Source organism: Saimiri boliviensis, chromosome X, assembly GCF_048565385.1.
Source record: "Saimiri boliviensis isolate mSaiBol1 chromosome X, mSaiBol1.pri, whole genome shotgun sequence".
Lineage (NCBI taxonomy): Eukaryota > Metazoa > Chordata > Mammalia > Primates > Cebidae > Saimiri > Saimiri boliviensis.
In genome coordinates this window covers 43,969,339-43,995,173 of record NC_133470.1, presented here as the reverse complement: position 1 = coordinate 43,995,173, position 25,835 = coordinate 43,969,339, and the positions used below count along the sequence as shown (strand labels likewise).

General features: G+C 44.5%; 1 protein-coding gene and 1 pseudogene across 7 annotated transcripts in view; one reads left to right on the top strand and one right to left on the bottom strand.

The window, feature by feature from the left end:
- The first annotated feature begins 474 nt into the window (after positions 1-474).
- ZNF41 (zinc finger protein 41) overlaps positions 475-25,835 on the top strand; it is a 47,466-nt gene continuing 22,105 nt past the window's right edge. For 2 of the 7 annotated variants that reach the window (XM_010350167.3, XM_010350166.3), the window contains exon 1: positions 17,857-23,828. In XM_010350167.3, coding sequence (XP_010348469.1) covers positions 23,757-23,828 — 72 coding nt within the window. In that variant the 5' untranslated portion in view covers positions 17,857-23,756. Of the gene's footprint in view, positions 563-676; positions 1,291-13,168; positions 13,287-17,854; positions 23,915-25,835 lie in introns of those variants that run through there. The other 5 variants (XM_074392013.1, XM_074392012.1, XM_074392014.1 and 2 more) reach the window with 5 other exon arrangements.
- On the bottom strand, positions 5,657-5,822 carry LOC120366696 (small nucleolar RNA SNORA51; annotated as a pseudogene).

Here is a 25,835-nt window from a genome sequence, read left to right as displayed (position 1 = left end):
TGTGTGTTCTCCCTGGAGCAGCAGCCGGAATAAAAGGCCCATGGCCTTGCCCTTTGAGTCTCGGAGGATGTTTGCCACCCGGACAATGGACTTTTAAATAATTCAGGGGTCAAAAGGTGTGTGCGGGGGAACAGTTACAAATCAGCACTTGAAACCGAACACGAAAAAAATCCAACAAATCCAAACTAATATAACAAATCAAAACTTGGATCTTTAGAAGACAACTTCAACCTTAATGCTTTCACGAGGAAAGCAGAAAGGCTAATGGCTGAATTGTGAACATGAACCAAGATGCTCCACCACTGATGTCACACACACCCATGACTCCCTGCACACATCGACAGTCCCGGGCGCTGAATCCCCGCAACCCTCCGCGCCCACACAGGTTAAACTCTTGCTGCAAGCGACTTCCGCTTCCTGGCCTAAATCTGATACGAACGACTCCCCCCCTCCCGCCCCCGCCACGGCGGCAACCGCACAGGTTCGGTGATAGCCAAGACACCGGGCATTTCCCACAGCCGACCGGGGCCCAGGTTGGAGCTGTCGCCAGCGGGGCCGCCAGGTGGGCTCGGGACGGGGCGGGCGTGGGGTGCCGGCCGCCGCGGAGAGGGGGTCGCCGCGTACCACAGAGCAGTGCGGGGGCGGGGGCGGGGGCGGGGGCTGGGTGATACTTAAAGAAGCGGAGGCTCCCCAGAGGGGACGGCCTGAGGCCGAGGGCATCCTGAGGGCTGAAGAGGCAAAGCGCGCCGCCCGCTGGGGCCTCGGAGGTGACTGACTCCTAGAGGCTGCGGCGGAGAGGGAGAAGCCCGGTGGTACATTCCATGGCCCAGTGCCTCGGCCACTGGAAATCCCACAGGGGAATATCGGGTAGGGAACCGCGGGCTTCACGGCTGAAATGACCACCCTTCCAAGATGGCGGCTCCCGTAGAGACACTCCCTAGGGGACAGCCATGTTTCTTGCCTGACAGTCACTGAAGGAAATTGGAAAGGCCGCCTCTCCTTCGACGCACACGCGCATGCACCGACGCGGTGTAAGGGCACCAGGTGTCATTGTGGGCGAGCGGCCGCTTCGGAGCTGACACTGAGCATGTGCAAATCAAATCGTGAAGCGCCGGGGTCCCTCGAAGCAGTTTTCAGCACTTAAGGCTCTGGGAGTGAGTTCAACAGACGGACCTAGGGCCACTTAAGCATTGAGATAATTATGGGGATGTTATGACATGGATCAAGCATTGAGATAATTATGGTGACGTTATGACATGGATTTCGTACTCAATGATGATGCTCAGTAGGGTGAGAAGGCTTCTCTGGGGTCATTTATAGGGAGGTTCGGAGAGTGAGTGAGTGGGGTTTGTGGGTGAGTGATGGGGTCACTAGAGAAAGATGATGGGTAGCCTGTGGGCTGAGTGATGGGAACACTGGAGTGAATGATAAGGGCGTCTGTGGGGTGAGAGATACAGGGTCTCTGGGGTGAGTGACACAGGGTCTCTAGGGTGAGTGATAGGGTATATGTCAGATGAGTGAAGAGAAGTCTGGGGTGAGAAGGGGCTGTGCGGGGTGAATACTGGAGGTTTGTGAGGTGTGGGATGGGGTCTATTGGGTGATTGCTCAAGGTTTCTGCTGGGTGAGTGATGCGTTTATTTGGGACTAGTAATGGGGCGGGGTCTGTGGAATCAGATATGCAGCTTCTGGGGTCAGTGATAGGTGGTCTTTACGTCTGGGATGAGGTTGTTTTAAAAACCTACTTTTGACTTCGTTGTTGATACTCCTGTATCTTTGTTTCTCTGTCATTAATTTCTGCCCTTAACTATGTTATTTCTTTTCTTTTCTTTTCTTTTGTTCTCATTTTAAAGTCCTGAATTGAATGCTTATCTCTTACTATCCAGTCATTTTATTTTATAATATGAACATTCAGTTTATAAATTTTTCTCCTAAGAACACTTTAGCTCCATGCCACGTGTTTTTGTTGTTGCTGCTGCTGTTTTGTTTTGTTTTGAGACAGGGTCTCACTCTGTCCCCCAGAGATGGAGTACAAGTGGCGTGATCACAGCTCACTGCAGCCTCAACCTGTGCTCAGTCGATCCTCCCAACTCAGCCTCCCAAGTAGCTGGAACTACAGGCCTGTGCTCCACACCCACTACTTTTTTATTTTGTGTAGACACAGGGTCTCACTGAATTCCCCAGGCTGATTTTTTTTTTCTTATTAAAATTCTTTTAGGAAGACCTCACCTGAAGATTTTTTTTTAAGATACAAGAATCTCTCTCTGTCGCCCAAGCTGGAGTACAGTGGAGCCGTCATGGCTCACTGCAGCCTCAACCTCCTAGGCTCAAGTGATCCTCCAACCTCAGCCTCCCAAGTTGCTGGGACTACAGGCAAGCTTGCCCAGCTAATTTTTAAATTTTTGGGTAGAGATTGGGGTCTTGCTCTGTTGCCCAGGCTGGTCTTGAACTCCTGGCCTCAAGCAATCCTCAAGTAGTCCCCCCACCTCATCCTCCCAAAGTGCTGTAACTACAGACGAGAGCCACTGCGTCCAACCCACAAGTTTTGATATGTAGCATCTCCACTATAGTTTCCTTCTAATGTTTTCTAATTGCAGTTGCAGTGTTCACTCTTACCTTTGGGTTATTTAGATATGAGATTTTGATTTCCCAAATCATTGACATTTTTGTTTTTGACTTCTAAATTGTGGTCAGAGGCTGTCACCTGAGTGATCATTACATGGAGGAATGATGCTTTTAAGTTCAACACATATCTCCAAATTACTTTTCAAAACTTTTGTAAAATTGGATCTCCTGTCAGCAACATATAAAAAGGCTTCTTCCAAAATCCTCTTCCGCACTGAATCTTTTTTTTTTTTTTTTTTTTTTTTTTTTTTTTTTGAGACAGAGTCTTGCCCTGTCGCCAGGCGCCAGGCTGGAGTGCAGTGGTGCAATCTCAGCTCACTGCAATCTCCGCCTCCTGAACTCAAACAATTCTCCTGCCTCAGCCTCCCGAGTAGCTGGGACTACAGGCACACACGCAATCTCGGCTCACTGCAACCTCCGCCTCCCGGGTTCAGGCAATTCTCCTGCCTCAGCCTCCTGAGTAGCTGGGATTACAGGCACGCGCCACCATGCCCAGCTGATTTTTTTGTATTTTTTAGTAGAGACAGGGTTTCACCATGTTGGCCAGGATGGTCTGGATCTCTTGACCTTGTGATCCACACCCCTCGGCCTCCCAAAGTCCTGCGATTACAGGTGTGAGCCACTGCGCCCGGCCTTTTTTAATTTTTGAGATGGTGTCTTGCTCTGTCACCAGGCTGGAGTGCAGTGGCTCTATCTCAGCTCTCTGCAACCTCTGTCTCCCGGATTCAGGTGATTCTCCTGCCTCAACCTCCCAAGTAGCTGGGACTACAGGCTGCACCATCACACTAAGCTAATTTTTTTGTATTTTTTAGTAATGATGGGTTTCACCATGTTGGCCAGGATGGCCTCGATGTCTTGACCTTGTGAGATTTTTTTTTTTAATTTTCCCCATTCTGAGGGCCAAACACAAGGGTATCTAGTTTACCTTGACGTGCATTTTCCTGACAACTAGTAGTTGGACATTATTTCATACTTATTGGCCGTTGAAATATATATTTAAACTTCTTCATATTCTTTGCTCTTTTTTTCCTTTTGGTGGTTTGTCTTTCTTGCTAAGTTGTGAATATTAACCTGTATTATAACTATATTTCCTCAATCTCTTTATTATGACTTTTGAAAGCTGTCTTTACATTTGATTTTTTAAAAATTATCTATTAAGATATATCTGCCTTTTTCCTTTACAGGTTCTGAGTGTCTTGTCTTGCCTAGTGACTTCTCCCCATTTCGTGTTCAAACAAATATGCCTTATTTTTAATATATTTATTGTTTCAATTTTTTAAGTGAAATTTTAATCTAACTGGAATTTATTTTGGTTATGGTATGAGATGGACTCGGTTCGTATATTCCATTTGGATAGCTAATTTGCCAGCACCAGTCATTAAATGAATACCCTTTCTAATTCAATTAAATGTCACTTTTGTCACATAAGTTCCCAAATGTGTGTTGTTTTATTTCTGAACTCTGTTTAGTTCTTCTGATATATGTATCTACTCCTTTTTAAAAAAATCATATTGACTTTAGAAATATTTCAGTACTGCTAGTGAGTCCTGACATTCCTAAAAAAGAAAAAAAAAAGAAAGAAATAGTTTTAATATCAAATAGCACTAGTCCGCCTCACTTTCTTTTTGGTTGCTTTCATTAATTTTCTTGTGTGTTTATTCTTCCATATGAATGTTAAAACTATTTTATCTAGTTTCACAAATAACCATTAAAACTATACTATTTGATAGTTTTCCTATGGACCCAGCACCTTTATTTATTTTATTTATTTTTGTTTTAATTTTTATTTTTGAGACAGAGTCTCGCTCTGTCATCCAGGCTGAAGTGCAGTGGCACTAACTCCACTCACTGCAAACTTCACCTCCCAGGTTCAAGTGATTCTCCTGCCTCAGCCTCCCGAGTAGCTGGGGTTACAGGCACCCACCACCGCACCCAGCTAATTTTTGTATTTTTAGTAGAAATGGGGTTTCACCATGTTGGCCAGGCTGGTCTTGAACTCCTAACCTCAAGGGATGCACCCGCCTCAGCCTCCCAAAGTGCTGGGATTACAGGCGTGAGCCACTGTGCCCAGCCTTCTATGTTTAACATTTTGAAGAACTGTCAAACTGTTTTCCAAAACGACTGTATCACTTTATATCCTGACAGCAATGTATGAGGGTTCCAGTTTATCACATCCTTGCTAATACTTATTGTCTTTTTAATTCTAGCCTTCCTAGTTAAGTGTGAAGTGGTATCTCATGGTTTTGATTTCTATTTCTCTAGTGGCCACTGATGTTGAGCATCTTTTCCTGTACTTATTGGCCATTTGTATATCTTTGAAGAAATATCTATTCAAATCCTTGGCCTATTTTTAAATTGAATTGTCTTTGTATTATCAAGTTGTATAGATAATCTGCATACAAGTCCCTTGTCACAAATGTGATTTGCATGTATTTCCCCTCATTCTGTGCAGGTGTTTTTGTTTCCTGAGATGGAGTCTCACTCTGTTGCCCAGGCTGCAGTGCAGTGGTGTCATCTCGGCTCACTGCAACCTCCAACTCCCAGGTTCAAGCAATTCTTCTGCCTCAGCCTCCCAAGTAGCTGGTTTTATAGGCACTCACCACCACATCCAGCTAATTTTTGTATTTTCAGTAGAGGCAGGGTTTTGCCATTTCAACCAGGCTGCTCTCGAGCTTCTGGCCTCAAGTGATCCACCTGCCTCCACCTCCCAAAGTGCTGGGATTACAGGCATGAGCCACCGTGCCCAGCCTCTGTGTCTTTTCACTTTCCTGATGGTGTCCTTATAGTTTTCACATGTTCCTGTCTTGATTTGTATTTTTTTTAGGAATGGTTCTTGAATTATGTCAGATGCCTTTTTGATGGAATAGCCTAATGGTGTTACTTTCCTAAATTGGTTGTTGTAATGAATGATACTGATATATAATGCAGATCCATCCTTGCCTTCCTGGGATAATTCTGTTGGTCGAGGGCAATTTTTCTTATGAGTCATGGTCAGATTTGAGTTACTAATGTATTTGTTTCTTTTTCCTGAACTCTGTGTCCCCTCATTCACAATTCAGACCAGGCATAGGGCCTGGGCAGAGGTGTATATAGGGTGGGTCTCTTTCTGTACAGTCAGTGTAAGAACAGAGAAGACAGGCCCACTTCTTTTTCTATACAGTCAATGTAAGCACACAGCCTGTGGTAAGTACCAGGAAGCCTGAGTTAGTAATATTTTATTTAGAATTTTTGCTACTATAAAAAGTTTGCTTATAGTTTTCTTGTTTTTCTATATTTAACAAGTATTGTTATTAAGGTTATGCCAGTTTTTAAAAGGAAATCAGAAGATTTCCTTTTTTTTTTTTTTTTTTTTTTTTTGAGACAGAGTCGCACTCTGTCACTAGGCTAGAGGCTAGAGTGCAGTGGTGCAATCTCAGCTCCATGCAACCTCCACCTCCTGAGTAGCTGGAATTACAGGCATGCACCCCCATGTCCAGCTAAATTTTGTATTTTTAGTAGAGATGGGGTTTCACCATGTTGGCCAGGATGGTCTCCATCTCTTGACCTCATGATCCACCAGCCTCAGCCTCCCAAAGTCTGGGATTACAGGCATAAGCCACCATGCCCTGCACGATTTTTTAATGTGTTAAAATAGCATAGACGCCGGGCACGGTGGCTCAAGCCTGTAATCGCAGCACTTTGGGAGGCCGAGGTGTGTGGATCACGAGGTCAAGAGATCAAGACCATCCTGGTCAACATGGTGAAACCCCCGTCTCTACTAAAAATACAAAAAATTAGCTGGGCGTGGTGGCGCGTGCCTGTAATCCCAGCTACTCAGGAGGCTGAGGCAGGAGGATTGCCTGAACCCGGGAGGCGGAGGTTGCGGTGAGCCGAGATCGCGCCATTGCACTCCAGCCTAGGTAACAAGAGCGAAACTCCATCTCAAAAAAAAAAAAAAAAAAAATAGCATAGACATTTTCTTAAGTTCAACTATATACACACTTACAGCTGATGCCTTTTTTTAAATGGCAAATTTTAGGTATATTATTTTCTCTGATTATTGCTCTACAGATTTCTGGTGGGGAGGATTAATTTTGGTAGTTTATGTTTGCTAGGGTCTAAGACTGTGTGCATGTTTGTGATATGTGTGTGTGTGTGTACATATGCATATATTTTTTTCTTTCTCTTTTACCTTGATCAGGTTTCTCATGAATATTTTGTTGTCTTCTTTTAATTTCTTTCTTTTTTTTGAGACAAGGTCTCCCTCTGACATCCAGGCTGGAGTGCAGTGATGCCATCTCAGCCCACTGCAGCCCGTACCTCCCGAGCTCAAGCAATCTGGCTAATTTTTGTTGTTGTTGTTGTTGTTGTTGTCTGTTTGTTTTTTGAGATGGAGTCTCGCTCTGTTGCCCAGGCTGGAGTGCAGTGGCGCAATCTCAGCTCACTGCAAACTCTTCCTCCCAGGTTCAAATGATTTTTCCACCTCAGCCTCCCAAGTAGCTGGCATGACAGGCGTGTGCCACCATGCCTGGCTAATTTTTATATTTTTAGTAGAGATGGGGTTTCACCATGTTGGCCAGGCTGGTCTTGAACTCCTGAGCTCAAGTGATCCATCCACTACGGCCTCCCAAAGTGCTGGGATTACAGGCGTGAGCCACTGCACCTGGCCTTTTAAAAAATATTTTCTTATATTGAACACTTAGTTCATTTACCTTTAGCTTTTATTTTTAAACATTAAAAATAATTAGGTCCAAACATTCTTTTTTTCCTCTGTGACTGTAGACAAAGACAAAATATTCTTAAAATATAGCTTTAGCTGTGTCTCAAAATTTGTTATGAAGTCTAAAATTTTGTTATCAATCCATTTTCAATTCTGACATGTTTAGAGAATATTTCTTTCTTTCTTTTTTTTTTTTGAGACTCGGTCGTCTCGGTCTGTTGCCCAGGCTGGTGTGTGCAGTGGCGCGATCTCGGCTCACTGTAACCTCCACCTCCCTAGTACAAGCAATTCTCCTGCTTCAGCCTCTCAAGTAGCTGGGACTACAGGTGTGTGCCACCACACCTGGCTAATTTTGTATTTTTAGTAGAGATGGGGTTTCACCATGTTGCCCAGGCTGATCTCGAACTCCTGACCTCATGATCCACCCACATCAGCCTCCCAAAGTACTGGGATTACAGGCGTGAGCTACCACACCCAGCCTAGTATGTGCATAGTTCTTATGTCATTTTGTCAAATGCATAGATTGATGTAACAGCTACCACAATCAAGATACAGAACTACTACCCCTTTATACTGTTTTTTTTTTTGTTTTTTTTTTGTTTTTTTTTTTAGACAGGTTCTCACTGTGTTGCCCAGGCTGAGGTACAGTAGCGCCGTCATCACTCACTGCAGCTTCAGACACCTAGGTTCAAGTGATCATCCCACCTTGGCCTTCTGAGTAGCTGAGACTACAGGTGCATGCCATAGCTACTTTCTAAATTTTTTTGTGGAGGTCGGGGGTGGGGGTCTCAGCATGTTGCCCAGGCTGGTCTTGAACCCCTGACCTCAGGTGATCTGCCCGCCTTGGCTTCTCAAAGTGCTGGGATTACAGGCATGAGCTACCGCACCCGGCCCAGTGTGTTATCTTTTGAGGTTGGTTTTTCCCCTCAGCATAATGTCCTTGAAAACCATCCAAACTGTTGCTAGCAGCGATAATTCATTTCTTTTTGTTGCTGAGTAGTATTCCATATTCTAGATTTACTACAGTTTGTTCATCTGAGGGCCATTTTGCTTGTTTGTAGTCTGAGGCTATTACATATCAAGCTGCAGTGAATAATCTTGTACAGGTTTTTGTGTACACATAAGATTTCCTTTCTCTGGGATGAATGCCCAGAAGTGCAGTTGCTGGAGCATGTGATAAGTATTTTAGTTTTTAAAGAAGCTGCCAAACTATTTTCCAGAGTGGCTGTACCACTTGACATTCCTGCTGGCAATGTGTTAGAGATCCAGTTTCTCTGCCTTCACCCCAACATTTGGTAAAGACCAAAATTCAAAGAAAGGAAAAGAGTTAAAATGTACCGTTTTTAAAAGGCACCAGTTCTAAATGTGTTTACAGCTGAACTTTAAAGAAGATAATATCTATGCCATTTTAACACATAAAAAGAAATTTCCTGGCCGGGCGCGGTGGCTCAAGCCTGTAATCCCAGCACTTTGGGAGGCCGAGGCGGGTGGATCACGAGGTCAAGAGATCAAGACCATCCTGGTCAGCAAGGTGAAACCTCGTCTCTACTAAAAATACAAAAAGTTAGCTGGGCATGGTGGTGCGTGCCTGTAATCCCAGCTACTCAGGAGGCTGAGACAGGAGAATTGCCTGAACCCAGGAGGCGGAGGTTGCGGTGAGCCGAGATCGCGCCATTGCACTCCAGCCTGGGTAACAAGAGCGAAACTCTGCCTCAAAAAAAAAAAAAAAAAGAAATTTCCTGAGTTCCTTTTAAAAACTGGCATAACCTTAATAGCAACACTTCTTAAATATAACACAACAACAATTATGTTTTTTTTTAATTGTACTTTAGGTTCTGAGGTACATGTGCAGATCATGCAGGATTGTTGCATAGGTACACACATGGCAATGTGGTTTAGAGCCTCCATCACCCCATCACCTACATCTGACATTTCTCCCCATATTATTCCTCCCCGACCTCCTCATCCCCCCGATGTCCCTCCCTTAGCCCCCGCAACAGACCCCAGTGTGTGGTGCTCCCCTCCCTGTGTCCATGTGTTCTCATTGTTCAACACTCGCCTATGAATGAGAACATGCGGTGTTTGATTTTCTGTTCTTGTATCAGTTTGCTGAGAATGAAGGTTTCCAGCTTCATCCACGTCCCTACAAAGGACAAGAACTCATCATTTTTTATGGCTGCGTAATATTCCATGGTGTATATGTGCCACATTTTCCTTGTCCAGTCTATCGTCAGTGGGCATTTGGGTTGGTTCCAGGTCTTTGCTATTGTGAACAGTGCCGCTATGAACATACATGTGCATTGTCTTTATAACAGAATGATTTATAATCCTTTGGGTATATACCCAGTAATGGGATTGCTGGGTCAAATGGAATTTCTATTTCTAGATCCTTGAGGAAGTGCCACACTGTCTTCCACAATGGTTGAACTAGTTTACGCTCCCACCAACAGTGTAAAATTGTTCCTATTTCTCCACATCCTCTCCAGCATCTGTGGTCTCCAGATTTTTTAATGATCACCATTCTAACTGGTGTGAGGTGGTATCTCAATGTGGTTTTGATTTGCATTTCTCTAATAATCAGTGATGATGAGCATTTTTTCATATGTTTGTTGGCATCATATGTCTTCTTTTGAAAAGTGTCTGTTCATATCCTTCTCCCACTTTTGTATGGGTTTGTTTGTTTGTTTTCTTGTAAATCTGTTTCAGTTCTTTGTAGATTCTGGATAGTAGCTCTTTGTCAGATGGGTAGATTGTAAACATTGTTTCCCATTCTGTTGGTTGCCTGTTCATTCTAATGATTGTTTCTTTTGCCATACAGAAGCTCTGGAGTTTAATTAGGTCCCATTTGTCTATTTTGGCTTTTGTTGCCAATGCTTATTTTGGCTTTTGTTGCCAATGCTTTTGAAAGTGTTATAGTCATGAAGTCCTTGCCTATGCCTGTGTCCTGAATGGTTTTGCCTAGGTTTTCTTCTAGGGTTTTTATAATGTTAGGTCTTATGTTTAAGTCTTTAATCCATCTGGAGTTAATTTTAGTGTAAGGTGTCAGGGAGGGGTCCAGTTTCTGCTTTCTGCACACTGCTAGCCCATTTTCCCAACACCATTTATTAAACAGGGAATCCTTTCCCCATTGCTTGTTTTTGTCATGTTTGTCAAAGATCAGATGGTTGTAGATGTGTGGCGTTGCCTCCAAGGCCTCTGTTCTGTTCCATTGGTCTATATATCTGTTTTGGTCCCAGTACCATGCTGTTTTGATTACTGTAGACTTGCAGTATAGTTTGAAGTCAGGTAGCATGATGCCTCCAGCTTTGTTCTTTTTGCTTAGAATTGACTTGGCTATGTGGGCTCTCTTTTGGTTCTATATGAAGTTTAAGGTGTTTTCTTCCAGTTCCGTGAAGAAGGTCATTGGTAGCTTGATGGGGATAGCATTGAATCTATAAATTACTTTGGGCAGTATGGCCATTTTCACGATATTGATTCTTCCTAACCATGAGCATGGAATGTTTTTCCATCTGTTTGTGTCCTCTCTTATTTCCTTGAGCAGTAGTTTGTAGTTCTCCTTGAAGAGGTCCTTCACATCCTTTGTTAGTTGTATTCCTAGATATGTTATTCTCTTTGTAGCAATTGTGAATGGGAGTTCGCTCATGCTTTGGCTGTTAGTCTGTTATTGGTGTATAGAAATACTCATGATTTCTGCACATTGATTTTGTATCCTGAAACTTTGCTGAAGTTGCTTATCAGTTTAAGGAGATTTTGGGCTGAGATGATGGGGTCTTCTAAATATACAATCATGTCGTCTGCAGATAGAGACAATTTGACTTCCTCTTTTCCTAATTGAATACCCTTTATTTTTTTTTCTTGCCTCATTGCTCTGGCTAGAACTTCCAATACTATATTGAATAGGAGTGGTGACAGAGGGCATCCTTGTTTAGTGCCGGATTTCAAAGGGAATACTTGCAGTTTTTGCCTGTTCAGTATGATATTGGCTGTAGGTTTGTCACAAATAGCTTTTATTATTTTGAGATATGTTCTTTCAATACCTAGTTTATTGAGAGTTTTAGCATAAAGGCTGTTGAATTTTGTCAAAGGCCTTCTGTGCATCTATTGAGCTAATCATGTGGTATTTGTCTTTGGTTCTGTTTGTGTGGTGGATTACGTTTATAGACTTGTGTATGTTGAACTAGCCTTGCATCCCCGGGATGAAGCCTACTTGATCGTGATGGATAAGCTTTTCGATCTGTTGCAGTCGGTTTGCCAGTATTTTATTGAAGATTTTTGTATCGTTCATCAGGGAGGTGTTAGTTTTCTTTTTTTGTTGAGTCTCTGCCAGGTTTTGATATCAGGATGATGTTGGTCTCATAAAATGATTTGGGAAGGATTCCCTCTCCTTGTATTGTTTTGGAATAATTTCAGAAGGAATAGTACCAGCTCCTCTTTGTATGTCTGGTAGAATTCAGCTGTGAACCTGTCTGGACCTGGACCTTTTTTGGTTGGTAGGCTCTTAATTGCTGCCTCAACTTCAGCTACGGTTATTGGTCTGTTCAAGTTTCAGCTTGTTCCTGGTTTAGGCTTGGGAGGGTGCAAGTGTCCAGGAATTTATCCATTTCTTCCAGGCTTACTGGTTTATGTGCATAGAGTTGTTTGTAGTAATCTCTGATTGTAGTTTGCATTTCTGTGGAGTCAGTGGTGATATCCCCTTTATCGTTTTTTATTGCATCTGTTTGATTCTTCTCCCTTTTCTTTTTTATTAATCTGGCTAGTGGTCTATTTTGTTGATCTTTTCAAAAAACCAGCTCCTGGATTTATTGATTTTTTTGATGGATTTTTTGTGTCTCTATCTCCTTCAGTTCTGCTCTGATCTTAGTTATTTCTTGTCTTCTGCTAGGTTTTGAGTTTTTTTGATCTTGCTCCTCCAGCTCCTTCAATTTTGATGATAGGGTGTCGATTTTAGATCTTTCCTCGCTTCTCTGGTGGGCATTTATTGCTATAAATTTCCCTCTAGACACTGCTTTAAATGTGTCCCAGAGATTCTGGTATGCTGTGTCTTCGTTCTCGTTGGTTTCAAAGAACATCTTTATTTCTGCCTTCATTTCATTGTTTATCCAATAGACATTCAAGAGCCAGTTGTTCAGTTTCCATGAAGTTGTGTGGTTCTGAGTTAGTTTCTTAATTCTGAGTTCTAATTTGACAGTTATGATTTTTAAGACTTCATGTGGTTTAATGCATTTGTGCTGGTTTTATTTGTATGCATTGAATGATCCTGAAAGTTTATGCCAGTTAGTACTTCTTTGTTTCTTTTATTATTAAAAGGTACTCCTGGCTGGGCACAGTGGCTCACGCCTGTAATCCCAACACTTTGGGAGGCCAAGGCAGGGGGATGACCTGAGGTCAGGAGTTCGAGACCACCCTGGCCAACATGGTGAAACCCGGTCTCTACTAAAAAAAATACAAAAATTAACCAGGCATGGTGGCAGGCACCTTTAATCCCAGCTACTCAAGAGGCTGAGGCAGGAGAATTGCTCGAATCTGGGAGGCAGAGGTTGCACTGAGCCCAGATTGCGCCATTGCACTGCAGCCTGGAGGACAAGAGCAAGACTTCATCTCAAAAAAAAGATACTCCCCTTTTGATACTCCCCTTTTTTGTTGATCTGTTTATGATTTGGACCTTAATTAGTACTGCGATAATTGTATTTTCAGACCTCCTTTCATTTTCTTGGCATTTGCCTAGTAAATTGTATAGCTTTTAAATCCTCATTGAAATATAACATAATACGGAAAAGTGCACACATTGTGCATATTTAGCTTGATGAGTTGTGTTTTTGTTTTTTTTTTTTTTTTTTTTTGAGACAGAGTCTCGATCTGTTGCCCAGGCTGGAGTGCAGTGGCACAATCTCTTCTCACCACAACCTCTGCCTCCTGGGTTCAAGCGATTCTCCTGCCTCAACCTCCTGACCAGCTGGGACTACAGGTATGCGCCGCCATGCCCGGCTAAGTTTTGTATTTTTAGTAGATACGGGGTTTCATTATGTTGGCCAGGCTGGTCCCAAACTCCTGACCTCATGATTCGCCTGCCTTGGCCTCCTAAAGTGCTGGGATTACAGGCGTGAGCTACTGCGCTTGATGATTTTTTAACAGACCAGACAAACCTGTGTAGCCACCACCTAGTTGAAGAAATGTTTTTTAGCTGGGTGTGGTGTCATGCACCTGTAGTTCCAGCGACTCATGAGGCTGAGGCAGAAGGATTACTTGAGCTCAGGAGTTTGAGGCTGCAGTGAGCTGTGATCTTGCCACTGTATTCCTGGCTAGGTGACAGAGCAGGACCCTGTCTCCAAAAAAAATTTTTTTTTCAAGCAGCCACATTTCTTAAATGTATGTAAACATAATCATGTGGCATTGCTTCGTTGCTCTTTTGAGTCTGGCTTCTTCAGTTTAACAGAGTGTTCATGGGATGAGACTCATGCATGTTGAGTATAGCAATTTATTCTCTCTCATTCCTGTATAGTATTTTCTTGTATAAATACAGCACCGTGAGGTTGACTGAAAGGATGGAGAGGTAGATGCCAGGTTAGGTTTAGCAAGTTTATTTTAACCTGCCAGGCTGGCTGCCTCACCACAGGCAGTGAAGACAGCAGCCTGACTTAAAGACTATGGGGGTCATATAGGGGGTTTGCAGGTAGCCAGGTACTATTCTAAGAAAAACCACATCTTGGTTCTCAGGGGCTGACATTCTGCTTCATTGGGTTAGTATCCTGGGTGCAACCACATCCTGGTACCTAGGTGCCCTGTTGACAAGGCTTGAGGCTGTTTTTGTTATGAGCTTGGCTTAGCAGGGGAGAACGGGGAGGGGGTCTATGGGCTTGCTTGCTGTGACCCTAACATTCCAGCCTTTTGTTATATATATAAAAGAAAGAGAAATGGGGCGTTCCTACCTGCTTCGTGCTGAGTAGGGACGCTGGTTGGGGTGGGGCTGGCTTGCAGGTTGGTAGTCCTGGAACACCATCGTGTCTTGTATTGTGCCAGAGGTAAAAGCTTGTATTGATTCTACAAAAACTGGCTGAAAAGACGTAAGAGACAAGGGCCAAAGACCAAGAGGAGGAGGAGAGTTATAGCAGGGCCGAGGAGGGGAAGCAGCCAAGGGGCCCAGGAGCTGAGAGACCTAGCGGGCCAGGAGGCCCAGGCAGAAGAATTGTTTTATTTTTTGGGTTTGGTTTTTGAGCCTTTTGACAGCCTTTTGAACTAACCTAGATTTATTTATAGGTAGAAACAGCATTGTTTGTTTAAAAAGAGGCACAGACTTCCTTGTTTTCAGCAGTGAGGAGGTCTAGGCCTCTGTGGGTTTTGTAGGGGTACTGCTGTTAAAGAGTGTAGTTGGTTTTGAAGGTGAGTGATAGAGTTTGCTTTTTTTTTTTTTTTTTTTTAGTGATTGGAAGTTTTGGGAGAGCGACTGGAAATATGATGATAATGAGGTTTTTTACAGTTCCTGCTTCTAAGTTGACACTAGTTGTGACTTTAAGGGCTACTAATAAGGGAATGAACTGTATTGGTTTTTGGGGGGGGAGGCATGTAATGTAGCAGGGACAGGGAGTTTTTGGTTTGGAGGGACAAGGTTAATGTTGGGGGTCAGGTAGACTAGGGTGCAGGTACCTGTCTAGTTGGTAGGGAGACAGAAGTAGGTTATGAATCTGCAAAGGAAGAAGATGCCTACAGTGTTAATGCAGACAGACAAGTGGATTGAAAGTAGGTGTTTGCGTGTGTAGGTTTCTTGTTTGGAGGGATTTGGTGCAGCTTTAGTAACCTAGAGTGAGGAGGGGAGAGAGACCCCTTTCAGAAATTTTGTCTGGGGAAGAGGTTTCCATGTTTGAGAGGCAGGAGAGGAGGTAATGCGGAGGGGCTGGATAAAGGGGTGGTTAGCTTCAGGGGAAACTGAATAATTTACTTGGAGTGAGGTATGGGAAGGGAGATGGGAGATGGGTTGAGTTGAGCCACAGGCAGAGGGAGGGATGGTGCCTACACGTATGTGTCCATTGAAAAAGGTGACGCATAAGGGGGCTTGGCCAAGTTTTGTGGTGTGGAACGTTATGGGACTTTGGATAGCAAGGTGAGGGCAGTTGTAATTGGCAGTATATGTGGAGAGAAGTTTGGTAGCTCTGTTAGTGAGGGCAGGGGGATAGTTTCTAGTGAGTGTGAGGGCTTTGCCTACAAAGGCAGAGCCTTTTTGGATGGTGTGTGAGAAGCGAATGGAAATATGGTCCTAGGGCTGAGAAATTGGGATAGCCGAGTAGGCAGTAGAGGAAAGGGAAAAACAGGTCTAGCAATGGGAAGCAAGTGTATCGTTGGAGTGCAGTAAGAAGGAATGAGACAGATTGAGAGATTGTTTAAGTCTTATAGAAGTGAGAAGGGACTTTGAGAGAGTAGCGGCAGTGGGGCTGACTGTTAAGTTAGGACTTTGAGGAAGAATTGGAGTCTGTATTTGGGGGAAGGAGTCGATAGGGGCTGTATGGAGAGGTGGCCTCTTTTAGAAGGTTTATGAGGTGGCTGATAGAGTCCTGTGGATAGTTAAACTTTTTTTTGCAGATGAGCAAGAAATAGGCAAATTAAGACTTTTTTGTGTGGGGGGAATGGGGAGAGAGGAGAGGACTTTTAATATGTGGTATGCTATGGGGAGAGGCTGTTTCTCTTAGCTGATGTGTAGGGATAGTAGGAGAGTGGAGACCCCTTGAGAGGAAGAGGAAACAGAGCATACATGACAGTTTGAGGTTATGTTTTTAGTGTGGTAAATAGGTGGGGAGAACCGAAATAAGGGCAAAGGAGAAGGTACAGGGTATACACCGATATGAAAGGACTGGTGAAGAGATGTTAGAATTTTTTTGGATTGTTCTTGAGGGAGGATGAGTTTTTTGATATTTGACTATTCACTTTCCCTGGAAGGAGGCTTTTTGTTCTAACAGTGAAGATTGTCGGTAGAATACTGGGGTTGGATTGTGGGGTGATGAGGAGGAAAGGGGCAGGGGCAGAGGAAAGGGAGGCTATTTTGCCGCCTTGGTGGCCTTTCTGTTCCTTTTTGAGATTTTATCGGATCCTGTTTGGCAGCCTCCGCAGTGTGTAACTCCCGCCTTAGCTGGGAGGTGTGCCGCCTGGAAGAGTTGGTAAATAAGGGGACTTTTAGTGATGCGGATTCCTACCTAGAATGGGAGCAGGACAGCGAGGCATAAGAAGGAAAAAGTGTGAGAAAATGGTATTAAATAAGGAACAAGTAAGGGGTCTGGTAGCCTATGGACATGAGATGAGTCTGTCAACCTTCACGACTGAGACCTGTGAGGGATGAGTTGGTCCTGAAAATTCGGGTAAAGCCGAGTAGGTGGCCTTGGTATTGATTACAAAAAGATTGGCTTACCTGCTACTAACAGAGTTCCCCTGGGCTCCGATACAGTGATGGCAGATGGGGCCCCGTCAGTCTTCAGCAGCTAAGCCAAGGAGCTGTGGGAGTGCAAGCGATTCTTGACCTTCTGTCTTGGTGAAGGGGTTGCGGGTTGGAGGTACAGGCTTTTCTGTCTGCCTGTTGAGAGGGCAGTCAGACTTCCAGTGGCCTGTGTGCTGGCAGATGGGACAAGGGCTTTTTGGCGCCCATGGATTGGGACATGCCCACACCCAGTGGCCTTCCTTGCTGCACTTGAAACATGCTCCCAGAGGTGCACTGCTATCAGGTCTTTTGTGCCCCTGGGTGCCATAGCCAGGCTGTTTAGGTTGGCGAATGGCTGCTGCCAGAAGCTGGTATTTAGCATGATCTCTTTGGGCCTTGTCTGTTTTGCTTTGTTCATCCCTGTTATTGAAGACTTTGAAGGCCAGGTTAGGGAGGTTTTGTTGTGGGGTTTGAGGGCCATTTATGGCTTTTTAAAGTTTGTGTCAGATGTCTGGAGCAGACTGGGATATAAAATGAGTGTTAAGAATTGTGCCTTCTTGAGGGCAGGATTAACACGGGCATATTTTTGGAGGGCCTCTGTAAGGCAGGAAAGAAACTGGACAGGATTTTGTTTGCCTTTTGGGAAAATCTTGTGAGTTTTTAAAAATTTACAGCTGTATGGGCAGCTTTGTTAAGGCCTGCCATGAGGCAAGTAATTATGTGGTTATGAAATGCCTTGCCGGGATCTGTAGGCTGATATTTCCAGGCCAGTTCCTTTCAGGGGACAGCAGCCGCCTGCAAGCCACACTCTTTCCTTCTCTTTGGGGAGGAGAGGAGAGGAGAGGATAATATAGAGATTATGCCAGGTAAGTTCATAAGACTGGGTAAGATATGTAAATTCTTTGATGTAAGTGTCGGGATTGGAGGAGGACAAAAGGCACTTTTCGATTTGGGAGAGATCAGAGAGAGAGAAGGGGACATGAACATGGACAATGCCTTCCACCCCAGCCACCTCTCAAAAGGAGAGTAAGGGAGCTGGCTGTAGGGGATGCCAGGTCCGAGAGCAGGTGTGGGATGGAGATGGAGAGGAGTCAAAGTCGGAAGCAGGGGGAATGGAGAGGGGAGGGGACAAGGGGAGAGCTGGAGCTGGGGCCTAAGGTGGAGGTTCAGGGTATCCTGGTGGAGGCTCAGGGTGCTGGTGGAGAGGAGGGGACGTCAGCTGGGTCGAAAGAGGACGCATCATCTGCCAGGGCCGTGGGAGGGATTGAGTTGGGATTTGAGCGGGCGAGGAAGATTTGGAAAGTGGAGCAGGACTGACAGAGAGGGGGCAGTTGCAGAGGGTTAAGAAAGCCTGAGCATAGGGAACCTCAGACCATTTACCATTGTGATGGCAGAAATTGTCAAGGTCCCTCCTGGAGAATGTTGAGAGTACTATTCTCAGGCCATTGAGAACCATTGTCTAATTTATATTGGGGCCAGGCTGTATTGCAATAGGGAATTAGATTTTGGGGGCCTGATTTCAGACTAATGGCCAAGGGTGTCTAGATTCCGGAGGAGACATCCTAAGGGATGTCTTAGATGGAACGGACTGGCCAGACCACATGGTAAAAGGCCAGAAGAGGATGAGGCTGCTGAGAAGGAAGACAGGAGACAGCGTCCTCTGCCCTGTTTTCTTCACCTGAGACAGTGAATTTGGAACAGTCGCTGTTGAATTAGGTGTCCCCAAGATGACAGGACTGAGGCCCCTGGGGCCCAAAGGGTGTCCTCAGCCTAGTGCTGGGACTTTCAGACAGAAAACAGATGGTTGAGGAACCCAGATGGAGGCAAACCTCTATCCAACTTACTGGCCAGAAGGTGATGATTTGGATGGAGATAACCACAGTTGGCAATGGAGGTCTGGGGTTTCCCTCCTGGATCTGGATGGGGAGCTAGCTGCAGAGGTAGGGAAAGAGAGAGAGAAAAGCAGCAAGCATCTACTCCCGTCCCAGGTTTCAGCACCAAAATGTGAGGTTGACCGAAAGGATGGAGAGGCAGATGCTGGGTCAGGTTTAGCAAGTTTATTTTAACCTGCCAGGCTGGCTGCCTCACCACAGGCAGTGAAGACAGCAGCCTGACTTAAAGACTATGGGGGTCATATAGGGGGTTTGCAGGTAGCCAGGTACTATTCTAAGAAAAACCACATCTTGGTTCTCAGGGGCTGACATTCTCCTTAAGTGGGTCAGCATCCTGATTTTGAGAGCCAGTTGCGACCACATCCTGGAACCTAGGTGCCCTATTTATAAGGCTTGAGGCTGTTTTTGTTATGAGCTTGGCTTAGCAGGGGAGAACATGGAGGGGGTCTATGGGCTTGCCTTGCTATGACCCTAACAAGCACAACTTGTCTATCCATTCTGATGTTGATGGGCATTTACATACTTTTTAGTTTTGAATAAAGCTACCGTGAACATTATCCTACCTTTTTTTTTTTTTTTTTTTTTTTGAGGAATCTCGCTCTGTTGCCCAGGCTGGAGTGCAGTGGCATGATCTCGGCTCACCATAACCTCTTCCTCCTGGGTTTAAGGTATTCTCCTGCCTCAGCCTCCCAAGTAGCTGGGACTACAGGTATATGCCACCATGCCTGGCTAATTTTTGTATTTTTAGTAGAGACGGGGTTTCACTATGTTGGCCAGGCTGGTCTCGAACTCTTGACCACGTGATCCACCGATCTTGTCCTCCCAAAGTGCTGGGATTACACATGTGAGCCACCATGCCTGGCCTCTATCATATCTTTTAGCAAACATATATTCATATTTATCTTGAGTGAGAGAGACCTGGAGTCAAATAGCAGGGTCATAGGATATTGCATGTATTCACCATTAATGGGTACTACCAAACAGTTTTCCAAAGTGTATGTAATAGTTTATGCTCCTAACAAGCAATCTGAGTTTCCGGCTGCTCCACATTCTTGCCCACTCTTGTTTATTTCCTATCTTTTTCATTTGACCATTTCTGGTGGGATTATCTTATTATTGTAGATATGGAGGATTATGTTGAGGATTATATTATTGTAGTTTAACTTCTATTTGCTTGCTAACTGGTGAAGTTGAGCATCTTTTTATAAGCTTATTTGTTATTTGGATATTTTCTTTGTGAAATGTCTGTTCCTTTTGCTCTTTTTCTATTGCTCTTATTGATTTCTAGACATTCTTGATATATTTGAGATATTAATCATTTGTCAAATATAGGTATTACAGTTACCTTCTCCCACTGTAGGATTTGCCTTTATATTTTTAATTTTATCTTCTGATAAGCACAAGTCCTTAAAAAATTAAGAACTTGGTCCAATTTAGGTATCCTTTATTCTACCAGATATCAGGACTTAATATGAAGCACATTTAATTAAGACTATAACACTGGTCCAAGAATAGACAAATAAACCAATGGAAATACAGAGTTCAGGAATGGACCCCCATATATATGGTCACAAGGAGACACTACAGAGCAGTGGAGAAAGCATAGTCTTTTCTTTTTTTCTTTTGGAGACAAAGTCTCACTCTGTCCTCCTAGGCTGGAGTACAGTGGCAAGATCTCAGGTCACTGCAACCTTCACCTCCTGGGTTCAAGCAATTCTCCTGCTTCAGTCTCCTGAGTAGCTGGGATTACAGGCGCCTGCCACCACACCCAGCTAATTTTTGTATTTTTAGTAGAGATAGGGTTTTGTTATGTTAGCCAGTCTGGTCTTGAACTCCTAAGCTCAGGTGATCCACCCACCTTGGTCTCCCAAAGTGCTGGGATTACGGATGTGAGCCGCTGGTCCCAGCCATGGGTAGACTTTTCAATAAATGGTGCTGGATCATCTTTCTTCCATATAAAAGAAATGAATCTTGACTCCAACACATATTACATGCTAAAATCCTTCCCAGATGGACTGTGTTTCTAAATGTGAAAGCTAAAACAGAAAAACTTTTACATGACCCTGAGGTAGGCGAAGGTTTCCTAACAAGACATAATGTATGCCAACCATAAAGGAAAGAATGATCAATGCTATGGTGTGTTTCTATCAGGTGCTTCATTTCACATCTTCAACTCATTTCAATTTCTTTGCATTATAACATACTTGATTTTATGCATCCTATTATTTTTCGCCCTTTTTTCTCCTATATTTTTTGTTTGCTATTTATTTTAGTTGATTAATATTTCTTCTCTTTCCCTTTTCCTATTTTTGGTTGCATGGTCATGTTTCTTTTCTTTAATTTTCTTTTTTTTTTTTTTTTGAGACAGTCTCACTCTGTCCCCCCAGGCTGGAGTGCAGTGACGAGATCTCAGCTCACTGCAACCGCCTCCCAGGTTCAAGCAATTCTCATGCATTAGCCTCCTGAGTAGCTGGGATTACAGGCGTCTGCCACCATGCCTGGCTAATTTTTATATTTTTAGTAGAGATGAGGTTTCACCATATTGGCCAGGCTGGTGTCAAACTCCTGACCTCAGGTGATCCACCTGCCTCGCCTCCCAAAGTGCTGGGATTGCGGGTGTGAGCCATTGCGCGCGGCCAGCCATGTTTCTCTTAATCCCCTTTTAGGTTTTTATAATTTTTGAATTTTGATTGTTTGGAATTTCGATTAGTTTTTAATCCATTTCTGCTAGTAGTTGCCTTTACCTTCCTTACAAATGTGTTTGTTTGTATTTTCTGTATTACTAAATCCAAATAATATTGTACCAATATCTGCCCATGGAGATTTGTAATTTGCCTTCTCATTTCACTCAGTAAATTTTCTCAGGGAGTTTTTGTTTGTTTGTTTGAGACGGAGTCTCGCTCTGTCTCCCAGGCTGGAGTGCAGTGGCGCAGTCTTGGCTCACTGCAACCTCCGCCTCCCAGGTTCAAGCGATTCTCCTGCCTCAGCCTCCTGAGTAGCTGGGACTACAGGCGCGTGACACCACGCCCAGCAATTTTTTTGTATTTTTAGTAGAGACTGAGCTTCACTGTATTAGCCAGGATGATCTCAATCTCCTGACCTCATGATCCACCCGCCTCAGCCTCCCAAAGTGCTGGAATTATAGGCTTGAGCCACCATGCCTGGCCAGCGAATTTTTTAATTTCCACCTAGTAATAGTAACACCCTTATTTACTACAAATGCCCAATTACGTTGTTTTCCTTTATGCAGATATAATTATATATCAATTGCAAGAATCCTATCTCAAAACTGCTTTCCTCCTATTTTGAGGTTTCTGTGTCTGTTCCGTTTACCATTGTTTACCAGGTGTCCCCAAACTTTTTACACAGGGGGCCAGTTCACTGTCCGTCAGACCGTTGGAGGGCCGCCACATACTGTGCTCCTCTCACTGACCACCAATGAAAGAGGTGCCCCTTCCTGAAGTGCGGCGGAGCGGGGGGAGGGGGGGATAAATGGCCTCAGGGGGCCGCATGCGGCCCGCAGGCCGTAGTTTGGGGACGCCTGGTTTAGACTATTCCCTTGAGTGTTCTCCTTAGATTGGAATATTGGCATAAAATGCTAGAAATGCTTTTATGTCTAAAATTGTCTTTCTTTTGCTCTGACAAAAGAATGGTATCTAGCTAGGGTGGGTTTAGAATTCTTGAATCTCAACCCTTCTCTCTCAATAGTTTGTAGAGTTTTCTGTTGTTGCAAATAAATCTAGTGCCATTGTGATCTTTTATTCTTGTAAATAACGTGTTGGTTCTTCCTGGAAGTGTTGAACCTGAGGTCATCGATTCAGCCCATGAGAGTTTATTGATTGGGGTGCTAAGGTGATGAATGATTGCAAGTCTGGGATTCACAAGGAATTACAGGTCAGTTTTGGGGGGGCCTTTAACAGTCCTGGATTGGGGCCTGTGGACATTGGTTATGGCAGTACTATATGAGTTGCTGTGTGATGGACTGGAACTTCTGTTACTGAAAGTTTTATGGGAGTCATTGATCTATTGACGGTGAGCTGCCTGGGTTGGTGATAATTTAAGGAGCCTGTGGAAACCCGTTGATGACACCATTTAGGGCACAGTTTTTGTCAAGCAGTGTGGGCTATAGGGATTTAGGAGCCTGTGCAGACCTGTTGGTTTGCAGGGCCTGATGGGAATTGCAGAGGAGAAGGGACAAGTTTAAGTTTTCATCTTTGACAGAAGAGGGTGGGCTCTATCCTTTGCACAGAATGTACACTGAATTACACAGAGGCTCAGTTTATGCTGAAGTGTCACGGTCACCCCTTAGCAAGGGCACTTTGAAGGTAGCAGGAACCACAGTGTTCATTGTGATTCTGCCATGTATAGAGTACCAGTTGCCTCAGTAGTTAAGAAAGTGTACTTAGGAGCCAGGCATACCTGAGTTTGAATCCCTGCACTTCCCCCTAATCTGAGTGATCTTGGGGCAAATTTCTTAATATTTCTGAACAGCTCTATCTGATGGCAAATGGGATTAGTAATAACAGTAATGCCTAGTTCACAGGCTGAGTGTGAAAATTAAATGAGGTACCTAATAAAACGTGCCTTGCACCTTGTAATAATAGCACTGTTTAATATGAGTTGAGCATGTTCTGGGTACCAGCTAGGTGTGTGTAGAAGCATCATTTCATTTAATTCTAACAACCCTATGACATAGGTATTTTCATCCTGTTTTAAGATGAAGAAACTTCAGTAAAGTGACTTCCCCAGATTCTAGCTAGAACACAGAAGAGCTTGAATACAAACCCTCATTGATTTTATACCAGATCTTGTGAATTTTCCTCATGTTTTGCTTTAATACTTGGTGTGGGTTTTACCAAACTTGCAGCATCCAGCACAGTGAGTGGCCCCTGGGCACCCCCAGAAACCATTTGTGGGTGAATGTGGAGTGATGACCATGTGGACACTGTCTTTCCAGGGTTTCTTGGAACCTCTGCAGAGTCTGGAGGCCAGGCTCCTCAGTGGAAACTGCAGGATATTCCTTCTGACCCCTGCTCGCCTCGCCCCAGCAGCTCTGGTTGAGTCCACAGATGCCAGCTTGGCTTCCAGCTTGGGAAAGAGTTGGGTTGTCAGCAGGAGAGCCTGAAGGCTGAGGCTCAGCGTGAACATGGCAGCTAATGGGGACTCTTCCCCATGGTCCCTGGCCCTGGCTACAGAGGGACGTGGCAGCTCATGTGAGGTGAGGAGGGAGAGGACCCCGGAGGCAAGAATTCATTCAGTGAGGACATACCCTGACCTGTCAAGAGGGCCTAAGGGCAGGAGCAGGTGAGTCAGAGGAAGCGGCAGATGCAGGACCTGCTGCGCTGGAGACAGATAGGGTTCTCCCGCTGAGAGTGAGCACCCCTTGGCTGATGTGGCCACATCCAGAGCCCTGCATGTTTCAGTGGCCAGTGCAATGTGACTGATTACACTGGAGGAGAGGGAGGATGTGGAAAGTGAACCCCACAGCCTAGGGAGTGGGGACAGCTCCCCGCAGGGTAGCTGAGGCAAGGTCCAGGTGGAAGTGGCCATCCATCCATTGCCAGTGAGACTCCATCCCCCACCCCAGCACCAACCCTTCCCTCTCCATTGGCTCTTTACAGACGTCAGCTGATCCCCACCAGAGCCCCCTTCCCCCAGGTCTCTGGGGATCTGGCAATTTCTCCTCCATCTTGATTTAGGTAGAGAAAAATCCTTTTTCTTTGGAACTTAGAGATTGGCAGCGTAGTAGGGCCACTACAGTCTCTAGCTCTCCCTGTAATTCCAGCACTTTGGGAAGCTGAGGCAGGTGGATTGCTTGAGGTCAGGGGTTCAAGACTAGCCTGACCAACATGGCGAAACCCCGTCTCTACTAAAAATACAAAATGTTAGCCGAGCATGGTGGTACATGCCTGTAGTGCCAGCTACTCGGGAGGCTGAGGAAGGAGAATTGCTTGAACCCAGGAGGTGGAGGTTGCAATGAGCCAAGATCACGCCACTGCACTCCAGCCTGGGTGACAGAATGAGACTCCGTCTCAAAAAAAAAAAGAAAGAAAGAAAGATAAAATGTCCCCAGAAGCCATGTGACTCGCCCAGGCCTCTCAGGTTGGCGGTGACAGCACTAGACTAGAGCCAGCTCTCCTGACTGTGTCTTCCACCCTCACCGCACCACAGCTGAGATCAAGTTTCCCGTTGAGAGTTCCCGTTGAGATCAGAGTTCCTGCTGAAATTCTGTAAGCCTGGGAGCACGATGAGCGAGCCAGGCCCTGGCTGACAGCTCCCTCCTTTCAGACCTGCCTGTGGATGCTGTTGGCTCTGGAAGGGTTCATCACCTCAGGGGCTCAGGGTCATGCGGTTATTAGAATAATATTAAAGTTTTAAATATTTTTTGTCATTTTATTAACTTCATAATAAAATATTAGAATGTATAGGTTAACAAATAGAAGAGACTAAAAACTTACTTGTAATTCCAACATTACCCAAAGTTAACCAGTGTTAACATTTAGCTGTATTTCCTTTCAGTTGTTTTTTCCTTTGTATGTGTGTGTGTGCATATGTGTGAGTATATGTGTGAGGCCTGAGTGTGCATCCATACTGTACACATACACATATATAGCTCAAGTTTTAAAACAGAATCATACTATTTGGTTACCTCATTTTTAACTGGGCAGTTTAGCATAATTTGCTAGGCAGCAAGTAGTTTGCTTCATACACCTATGATGTCCACAGTTTACCCAGTTCACTATTTTTTAAATTTTATGTATTTATTTTAATGGTTTTTCTCTGAGGCAGTCTCCCTCTGTTGCCCAGGCTAGAGTGCAGTGATGCAGTCTCGGCTCACTGCAGCCTCAACCTCCTGGGCTCAGGCCATCCTCCCACCTTAGCCTTCCAAGTAGCTGGGACTACATGCACATGCCACCACGCCCGGCTGATCTCAAACTCCTGGGCCCAAGTGATCTTCCTGCCTTGGCCTCCCAAAGTGCTGGGATTACAGGCGTGAGTCACCATCATGCCCCGCAAATGTTATTTTTAATTGCCAAATAATAAATGTTACATTGATGGGGTACAATGTAATGTTTTGATATTTGTACACATTGTAGAATATTTAAATCAACCTAGTTAACATATCCATTACCTCACAGACTTCTCATTTCTTTGGTGATGTGAGCATTTAAAATCTCTTGGCAATTTTGAAATAACATTACATCATTATTAACTGTAGTCACTA